This window comes from Myotis davidii, unplaced genomic scaffold (genome assembly GCF_000327345.1).
Source record: "Myotis davidii unplaced genomic scaffold, ASM32734v1 scaffold1248, whole genome shotgun sequence".
Lineage (NCBI taxonomy): Eukaryota > Metazoa > Chordata > Mammalia > Chiroptera > Vespertilionidae > Myotis > Myotis davidii.
The window spans coordinates 155,315-166,266 of NW_006299026.1; the positions used below are offsets into that span (position 1 = coordinate 155,315).

The 10,952-nt window shown below is 37.8% G+C and overlaps 1 protein-coding gene and 1 pseudogene across 1 annotated transcript in view; both read right to left on the reverse strand.

Moving 5' to 3' along the window:
- LOC102755891 (vascular endothelial growth factor receptor kdr-like) overlaps window positions 1–10,952 on the reverse strand; it is a 168,141-nt gene that overhangs the window by 13,310 nt on the left and 143,879 nt on the right. The window contains exon 19 of the mRNA XM_006774601.2: window positions 6,699–6,799. Within this exon, the coding sequence (XP_006774664.2) occupies window positions 6,699–6,799 (101 nt within the window). The remainder of the gene's footprint in view (window positions 1–6,698; window positions 6,800–10,952) is intronic.
- LOC102755607 lies at window positions 8,191–8,717 on the reverse strand (annotated as a pseudogene).

Genomic DNA, 10,952 nt, shown 5'->3' on the forward strand with positions numbered 1-10,952 from the left:
CAATACAACCATAGTGAGGGACTTTCACACCCCACTGTCATCAATGGTTAGATCTTCCAGACAAAAAATCAACAAGAAAACAGTGAACTTAAATGATACACTAGATTAGATGGATTTAATTGATAATTACAGAACATTTCATCCCAAAGAAGCAGAATATACATTCTTCTCAAGTGCACATGAGTTATTCTCAAAGATAGACCACATGTTAGAATGCAAAATAAGTCTTAACAAATTTAAGAAGTTTGAAATCATATCAAGCATATTCTCGGACCATAATGGAATAAAACTATAAATCAACCATAATAAAAAGCTCAAAAATATTCAAACATGTGGAAGCTAAATAGCATTTTATTAAACAATGAATGGGTTATCAATGAGATCAAGGATTAAATTAAAAATAACTTCAAAAAAATGAAAATGAAAACACAAACATCTAAAAATCTATGGGACACAAGGAAAGAAGTCCTGAGAAAGTTCATAGGGTTACAAGTCTACCTCAAGAAGCAAGAAAAATCTCTAGTAAACAATATAACCCTACACCTAAAAGAATTGGAAAAAGAACAGTAGAAAAAGCTGAGAGCAAGTAGAAAGAAGGAAATAATAAAGATCAGAGCAGAAATAAATGACATCGAAACGAAACAAACAAAATAAAAAAAAAACAGCACAAAATATCAATGAAACAAAAGCTGGTCCTTTGAAAGGATAAACAAAATTGACAAACCTTTAACCAGAGTTATCAAGAAACAAAGAGAGAGGATCCAAATAAATAAAATCAGAAATCAAAGAAAAGAGGTAACAACTGATATCATAAAAATACAAATGTTTGTAAGAAAATATCACAACTATGTGCCAACAAAAATAACAACCTAGGCAAAATGTACAAATTCCTAGACACATACAATCTTCCAAAACTGAATCAGGAAAAAGTGGAACACCTGAATAGACCAATAACAACTGGTGAAATTGAAGCATTAATAACAAATAAAAAATATATAAAAAATAAACCTCCCGGGAAACAAAAGTCCTGGACTGGATGGCTTCACAGACGGATTTTACCAAACATTCAAAGAAGAACTAATATCTATCCTCCTCAAACTTTTCCAAAATATTCAACAGGAAGGAAGACTTCCAAGCTCTTTTTATTAGGCCAACGTTATCCTGATACCATAACCAGGTAAAGACATAACAAAGAAAGAAAATTATAGACAAATATCCCCGATGAACATAGATGCTAAAATTTTCAGCAAAATGTTACCAAATCAGATCCTGCCATGCATTAAAAAATCTTACACCATGATCAAGTGCAATTTACTCTGGGGACGCAAGGTTGGTCCAGTATTTGCAAATCAATAAACGTGCTACATTGCATAAACAAAATGAAAAATAAATATCACATGGTCATATCAATAGATTCAGAAAAAACATTCAATAAACTCCAGCATGCATTCATGATAAAAACTCTCAGCTAAGTGAAATACGTCAGACAGAGAAAAACAAATACCATGATTTCACTTATAGGTGGAATCTAAAGGACAAAGTAAACAAAAAAACAAACAAAATAGAAACAGACTCATACAGAGAACAGACTGACAGTTATCAGATGGGAGGGGGCTTGGGTGACTGGGTGAAAAATATGAAGGATTGAAAATTATAAATTGGTTGTTTCAGAATAGTCAGAGATATACAGATTACAGCATTGGGAATATAGTAAATAATATTATAACTGTTTATGGGGTCAGGTTGGTGGGTACTTGAAACATTGGGGGGAACACTATGTAAAGTACATGATTTTCTAACCACTATGCTGTACATCTGAAACTAATACAGAATGATATTGAATATCAACTGTAATTGAAAAATAAAAAAGGAATTAACTATTGATATGGACAACAACTTAGCTGAAAGTGAAGGAAAGGATGTTTAGGGAGAAGAATGCCAATCTCAGTAGGGTACCTATTGCATGATACCATTTATGTATATAATATCTGTGAAGTAACATAATTATACAGATGGAAAATATATTGGTTGCTCTGGGCTATGGACAGGGAGAGAGGGTGTGGCATAGTTATAAAGTGGTAGCATAAGGGGCCAATAGTACCTGTGGTTATGGTACTATTTTCTCTCTTGATAGGTGGTGATTACACAAAGCTGTATGTGCTTTAAAATTGCTCAGAGCTATAAATACTCACACACATTCATATGTAACTAGGGGAGTGTGAATAGCTCCATGGATCCTATCAATATTATTTCCTTGATTGTGACATTGCACTATAGTTACACAAGATGTTAAAATTAGAAGTCTGAGTGAAGGATGCTCGGGACTTCCATATTTCTTTACACATTACTATAAACTACAATTGTTTAAAAATGAAAAGTGAAAATGAATATAAAAATTTAAGAAATTTTAAAAATTTAGAAAGCAAATGTTGTCTTTGGATTTTTTGGGCCCTTGCAACCTTGTAAGTTCTGGTGTGGTAAAAATACATTCATCTAAGGGGGGACAAAATAAATATTTTGCATGACAGAGGTAGGATATAAATAAGATAGGTGAAATTTAACCACCTAAATAAAAACTTCCTTGACCCTTTCTAACTCTTAGCAATGATAGTGTGGTGGTGGTGGTGGTGGTGTTGGTAATTTTGGTGATGGTATTGAATACAGATAGCCCCTTCTGAAATGTCTGCCAGATACCTGACCAAGCAGCTCAACTGGTGACTCCCTTTCCAATGTGCCAGCAATGAGAAATAAAAAACCTCAAATGCAAATTTCAAAAAAAATCAGTTAATTCCTACATAAAAGAGAAATAAAACTCATCTTTATAAATTAAGCATGGGCCAGGCACTGAGCTATGTGATTTATACTTATTCACTGGATTAATATATATCATTACCTTAGGAAGTGGAGAATACTCCCTTTCATATAGATGAGGAAACTGACTCAAAGCATTGCTATGACTTGCCCAAGGTCTCACATACTCAGCTGGGAGGATGTAGAATGAGGGCTGGTACATAAATGTGTACCAATCTGTAAAATGTTTTCCCCCAAAGCAAAATAATATAATGGATGCAAATGTTACTTTTTTGAAGACTCTAAACACATAAGTATTAAAAAAATAAAGTAGGCTGTAAGGTCCTTGTAATGTCCTTGTTCTTTGAATAATATATTCTTAATTGTATGGTTGTTTTTGTGTGCACAGATATTCACGTACATCAGAACGATGGCTTGGATGGATGGGATGGGTGAAGAATGTCAAACCTGTGACATATGTTAAATCGGAAAGCTTTCTCTTGAGAGAAGCAAGTAATCCAAGCCACAGGTAGCACAACTATCTTGCAAGTAACAATCCACTGCCCAGGTGCTATTGGAAAAAAATGCATTTTCCCTTTCAATAAAAATAATTGTAGACAATAGTCTGGAATGCACCTGTAGCATTCACTTTGGGGAAAAGAGAGCACTTGTCACTTTACCTCTGGCTATCTCCTTTGAGAACTTTTCCCTCTACTTAATTACAGAGCTAAAGAGAACCTTCAAGGGGTAAGTAAGCTTCTGAAACTGGTGAATGCTTGAAGTGAGGAAAACAGGTCACTCCCCAGAAAAAAAGAACTTCACAGTGGGAGAGCCTGTCTGCCAGTGTTGCTTCTGAACCGTTTCTGAAACACTGTACCATACTTTGAGCTACTGGGATGCACCAAACAGCTGTCATATATCTCCGGGATCACCTTACCCAAGTGTCTGTGTGTTTGTTGAAGGTTCACTGCCTGATTCTGTGTGTTTACATTTGGATTTATTTAGCAATTATACATATTGGGAAAAGTATCTATCCAGGAGTCTGGAGAACGGGACTTTAGTTAGCTTTCTGCTAGAGAGATCAAGCTATAAAGCAAGACTGGATTTAGCAGGAAGTAGAGGGTTGAAATCCTGTCTCTAATACTTAGTAGTTGTCAGAACTTTGTAAATTATTTAAACTTTCAGTATTTACCTCATGCAACTGTTGTGAAGACTGAGTAATTGGTTCATGGTATAAGAGTATAGTAGTTGTACTTATTATTATTATTATTATTATTATTATTGTTCTAAAGAGTGCCTTTGACCAAAGTTTATCTCTCTGGGCATCCACACCTATAAAACAAGAATCTTGAAATACATGAGGTCTTGAAGGTCTTTCCTGATTTAATGGTGACAGATAAGTTTTGGAGTAAAGAAAAGTTAGGCAGTGCATATGAGGTTCTCTTGCTAACTTTATTTGAGACTGTCAGCAGTCTGTCTCTTACCTCCAGAACCTAGAGGTAAGTGTGTCGAACTGGGGTGAGGGAGAGTGGGTAGAAATCTATCTCTGAACACAAAGATATCATGATCAGAGTGGGTTCATGCCTAACTTAGAAGCTGAACCAGGGGTGTGTTTGTCAGGTATCTTTGGAGAATGACAGTGTAGTGGCATCAGCACTTATGCCTTAAACTTCAGCAGGTAAGTGTTTTATACCAAATGTCTGTGTCCCCCCAAATTCATATGTTGAAATTTAATTCACAATGTGATGGTATTTAAAGGTGAGGCTTTTGGGAGGTGATTAAGTCATGAGGGTGGAGCCTTTACATCAGGAGGTCAGAAAGCTAGCTCACTCTTCTTTCTGCCATGTGAGGATACCAGTATAAGTCAGTCATCTGCAACATAGAAGAGGCTTTTTACCAAAACCTGATCATCCTGACATTATGATCTTAGATGTCCAGCATTCAGAACTGTCAGAAATAAATTCTGGTTGTTAGTGAAAAAAACAAATTTAAGATCTTTTATTATAACAGTCCAAACAGTGAGTATGTTTGGAAGGAACTTTGTTAGAAGGTGAAGAGGGTTTATTATTTGCTTTGAAAAAATTCCACTTCAAGTAATTTGCTGCTGATGAAAAGAGTTGGTCCTGCAGAATAGTTTCATAGGTGTCTATGTAATCATGAAGAAGTTAGACAGAGAAGAAAGGGCTAAGGATCTGGGGAACTGATAAAACATAAATTATGGTTCTTCAGACATTCAATTTCTTTTGTTACCTTGGAAGTGGAGTGTGGGGATAAAAGAGAGAAAACAGTGGATGAAGATCAAAGCTGTGGTCGTTTTAAAACCTTTTACTAATTGGCTATCTTTTGACACTTTGCTTCCAACAATGTTTTGTTGCAGGTATGAATTATTAACCCTACTTTACAGACAAGGAAACTTAGGTCAAGAGATAATCTAATAACAAACATCAACAATCTTCAATGTTCAATAAATATCTCTATTTCTCACATCCATTCCAAGCCATCATTTCTCACCTTGACTAGAGCAATAACCTTCTAACTGATATTCCTACTTCCATTGTTACTTCCTTACAATCTATTCTTTATACAATAGCCAAAGTGATTCTTTTTAAATTTTTTTATTTATTTATTGAGTTTTAGAGAGGGAAGAAATGAGAGAGAGAGAGAGAGAGAGAGAGAGAGAGAGAGAGAGAGAGAGAGAGAGAGGTCAATTTGTTGTTTCACTTATTTATATATACATTGGTTGATTTTTGTATGTGTCCTCACTGGGGGTCAAACCCGTAACCTTGGCATATAAAGACTATGCTCTAACCAACTGAGCTACCCAGCTAGGGCTCAAAGTGATTCCTTAAAAATATATTTGTATTGATTTCAGAGAGAAGAAGGGAGAGGGAGAGAGATAGAAACATTGATGAGAGAGAAACCTTAACCAGCTACTTCTTGCATGCCCCCTACTGGGGATCCAGCCTGCAATCTGGGCATGTGTCGTGACCAGGAATAGAACCAATGACCTCTCGGTTCATAGGCCAATGCTTAACTACTGAGTCACACCTGCCGGGCTCAAAGTGATTTTTGAAAAATACAGGTCAGACCATGTCATCTCACAGTTCTGAACCCTCCAATGGCTGCTCATCTCAGAATAAAATCCTAAATTCACAAAGCCTAAATGATCTTGTCCTTATATAATTCAAAAAGTTCATCTCATGTCATACTATTTCCTGCTCCCTCTTTTCCAGGTGTGTTCCCAACAATATAATGGCACCCAGACCAAAATAGGCATGGAATAAATATTTGCTGAAATAAATTAGTGAATAAATCAATGAAAGTATGTATGCCATGTGCCTGAAACAGTGCTGGGAACCAGCTTCTGAGTGAGTACCCTTTATGCTAGAGGGGCTTTAAGTGGAGGTCAGGAAAATACACAGTATAACCCCTTCTTTTAGAGAACTAACATTCTGACTATAGAAACAGACCCTCTGCCAGCCTGGGAAAACAATGAGGAGAACTAGAAAGGAGTAGAATGCAAACATGATTATATTCTATCCTCAAATATAGGATAGAATGTGCCAGAAACTGCATCTTGCATTTCCTCCTCTTCTCAATATCCATTAATCCCAAATTTTAACCTCGGTTAATCTATCTTCTCAGCAATTTCAAATGGTATTAGAAAAATTTGAAAAAAAAAAGTGAGGGCTTTAGATATAATGCCCAGAAGGTCTGTGGCTTCTGGGGACTATCTGGGAAGATGTCTCTCATCAGTAAGGTGCAAAGGTGCACCCATATCCCAAGTGCCACTGAGAGAGAGAAATCATATATTTGGTAACATGTCTTTTATTGACTCTGTGGATTAGATTAATACTAGTATATGTGCAACTCTTCCCTGATTGCATATCCTTAAGTATGGTACTCACTCTATGGTCATCATCCCATGTGGCCAGAAGTGATTTTCCAGGTGCTTCTGGGTCTTGATCTCATCCCAATTCAGCACAGTTGCATAATCTCCTTCAAAGTCCTGGACAGAAAAAGGATAAAGGTATTAGTATAGTACCTGACACATGGAATCAAGCATCTGAGAAGTTGATGAAGTCTTGCAGGGTATGGTCTACCCTTCTTCCTTTTAGGAAGCTGAGTACCTAATACCCAGCTAAAAACCATTCCTCAGCTTCCCGTGAAGCCAGGTGTGGCCCTGTGAAATTTAGATATGGGCAGAAGTGATGTGTGCAACTTTAGTGTCATTCCTTAAAAAGAAAATTGCTGGTCTTTGATTTCCATTCTTTCCATTTCTTTCAGGCTTGTATTCAGATAAGCCAGCTGTAACCATGTGAATAAAGACAACCCTCTATGCCCTAAGGAAAAGTAAAGTAACAATATAAAAAATTAGTGAATAAACCAATAGATCTTTAGATTACTTCCTAGAGCTGAGTTATTTCTTGGTATAAACTGGCCCCTTACTCCTGGACTATCATTATGTGAGAGAAAGAAACTTCTAACTTTTTAAACATTTTGTTTAAAGTTGAAAAGCCATTTTTATTGAGGAATTTGGAGGGAGATATTTCTATCTTATTAAATCCTTGTATTTTAGGGATTTTAAAAAATTATAATAGCTTAGCCTATCCCCTAATTAATAAGTTTCTCTGTCAGAGAATAGGCAATGTGGAGTCTCAGAGAAGTATTGTGTTTCTATTTTTTTTGTCATGTTAATTTATGACTGGAGAAAGTCTATACATTTCTTTGGACCCAAGGGTTTACTTATTTTAACTTCTGCATTGGGTTATTACGTGAAGATAAAATTATCTATGTGTCTTTATTGAAGAATTTGTAAGAAAAAAGGATAAACCCTCTGTAAAAAGAGGAAATGTTGCCTCCAAACAGCATGGAAGAATGAAACCTGGGTGGCTTCCCACAAGTCAGTGTTTCCAGCACAACAGGCTCTCTTCTCCTGTCAAACACTAGACATGTCACACTTCTGCTAGCAGCTTCCACCCACCCCTCCTCATCTCTCCTCCCCATCCCACAACCCTGGGTCCCCTACAGCCAGGTACCAATGGTTTTCTAAAGGCCCAGGGATAGATGCACTAGGCTTTCCTCTTAACTGGGTCAAAGTGGGTTTTGCTTTGGAAATTCAAACAGGAATGTAAAATGGTTGAGCTCTTTCTAGTCCAAAGATGTCTACTCCATCCCTTTGAAGGGAGCAAAGGATTGCCCTTCTGAATGTGCACACTTGTGGGGTAAATCGACTATATCATAGTCTGCTCTTCACTAGCATGGAGAATGGAAACAAGGTTAGAAGAATATATAGTATCCATGTTAAAGAGTCACTGAATTCTAGAGGGCAGAGGGAGCACAGAGACTTCCTGATGCCAGCCAGTGCTCCTGCTGGCTACCCTGAAGTCCTAGGGATGGTCATTCCTCTCCAACTGGGAGATTGTTCTTAATCCACCTGATTAACTTCATCCAGATTTCTGCCACACCAACTCCTTTCAGGGTATTCTGTGTGAACTTGGCCTCCACAGCCACCTGGACCACATCCAAAGTTCCCCGAAACACCCCACACAAGAGACTGGAATAAATAAGGGATGGGTGGTTATCAGGAAGTTTCACAAAGACCACCAAGGGTTTATTTTCCAAAATGAGGGAGAATTCATCACCAGCTGGGCTCTAATTGGTGATACTTGGAATGATGTCCAAGTACATCTTGAACTTCACATTGGCAGTTTCCTGAAAGTCATGACATTTCCCCACATTTGACTGTGCCAAGAAATCTTCAGTCGAACTCCAATGTTATAGCCAATTTTGTCCAGCTGTTTATTCACATCTTTGTCATTTTCCTAGTCCTTGCTTAGTTGGGTGGCCAGAGCCCCATTGGTCAGGGTGAAGACCTCAGAGCTCATTTTCTTGCTCTCGGTGCCATGGTTCCCCTGCCTTGACATGGTGCTGGCCACCCCAACCCACCTCATCACAGGCCCACTTTGTGACCCCTTCAGACCTATGTGAGGGTTTTATATAAATTTTCGTCATGCTATAATCATCCTCTGCTCAAATCAGAGTTCAACTATCAGTTAGGAGTTAAGACTGCTAACATCAGCTTTATAAAGCCATACTGGCAACTGCTAAATACAAGAGGAGCAATTGATATTGTGGTAGGCAGTTAGACAGACATGAGCAAGGCAAGGATGATGGGCCAGGTACAGAAGCTTACCAGGGTGGAAAGCCCCCAGTGCCTAGCAATGGACAATCAATTGTAGGGTGGGACCTCACCCCCTGGGTGATTTTTCCTACAAAGCATATCACTGGTCATGTGGTTTGGACCCCCTGACCTTTCCTCCATAGAGATAACATCTATGCCTCAATTATATTTTAGTTCTAAGCCCAAAAAGCATCAAAACCAGATCAGTGACTCCATGGTTGCCCTCAGGACCAGCTGCATTGAATAATGACCCCCTACCCTGGCACTCAGGAATCAATCAGTGGAGACCACAACCCTGAGAGAACACAACTGGAAAGCTACTGAATATTCTATTAAGATCTTCCCCTGGGACCTCCCATAAAATCTCCACTTTTAAAACCCTTAGGATAAGGACCTAATGGTTCTCCCTACAAGGAAAATGCCCATGGCTTTCCCTTTCCCTTCCCCCTACCTCCCCCTGCCCCAGGCATGTTACCATTAGCTTCCTCACTCCCAAGCTCCAAAGGCCATTCCTTTATCTCTATAACTTGTTTCCTAAGTCCATTTATTCCAGGAATTACTTCTTCTACCTCTGTGATTGACTAAATAAATATTCTCTTACAGTTTGGGTCTTTGCTCTGAATTCTTTCTTAGCCAGAACCCAAGTACCGAGGTTGCTGAACCCAAGTCCAGTCTGATCCCATGGATCTAACACCCAGTGCTATTCCCACTGCCTACAACAGTATGCTGGTTAATGTTTAGCAAATAGTCAACTCCTCCTACCCCCAGAAAAAAAAGCTTAATTCAGATAATTCACTAATTTCTATGATATAAATACTCTCAACACAGATGATTTCAAGTTATCAATGTGACATCACAGAATGTGGAAGTTGGGAGGAGATGCACCCAATTGAATCTTGAGAGCTGGTGCAAGCCAGATCAAAGCCCTCATTCTGCCATGATTTTAGCTAAAAGATCTTAAGAAAGCTACTTCCACTATCTAAGACTGTTTCCTCATCTGTAAAATGCAGATAATACTTTGTCTTTCCTCTTAACTAGAGTTATTGTTAATGTTATAGCATAATAAAAGTTAGGAAAATTCGAGGACAAGTGGAATAGGGAAACTAAGAGTTAAACAGCAGTTTGCAGACACCTGGTAAATCCCATCTTCCCTAAATCAAGGACACTTGAGAGTAAATGGTTTGCACTTCTCTTCCTAAGCCAGGGGATAGATAGCTTAAACCACTCTACTCAGGGAACAGATAACAAATCCAATTAGTGTCATTTGTCAACCACACCAAAGGACTGACAAACTAAGAGAATAAATCTCATTTTGGTACACTAGCATAAAGCTGATGAATATTCTATTAATTCACCCCTAACAACTCCCCTAAACGCACAGCCTTTAAAACTCCAAAAAAATGAAACTGGATCACCAACTTACGCCATACACAAAAATAAACTCAAAATGGATAAAGGACTTAAACATAAGACGGGAAACCATAAAAATACTAGAGGAATCCACAGGCAGCAAAATCTCAGACATATGCTGAAGCAATTTCTTCGCTGATACTGCTCCTAGGGGAATGGAAACTCAAGAGAAAATAAACAAATGAGACTACATCAAAAGGATCACCAACTTACGCCATACACAAAAATAAACTCAAAATGGATAAAGGACTTAAACATAAGACGGGAAACCATAAAAATACTAGAGGAATCCACAGGCAGCAAAATCTCAGACATATGCTGAAGCAATTTCTTCGCTGATACTGCTCCTAGGGGAATGGAAACTCAAGAGAAAATAAACAAATGAGACTACATCAAAATAAAAAGCTTTTGTGCAGCAAAAGAAACCATCAACAAAACAACAAGAAAGCCCACTGCATGGGAAAACATATTTGCCAATGTCATATCTGATAAGGGCCTAATCTCCAAAATTTATAGGGAACTCATACAACTTAACAAAAGGAAGATAAACAATCCAATCAAAACACAG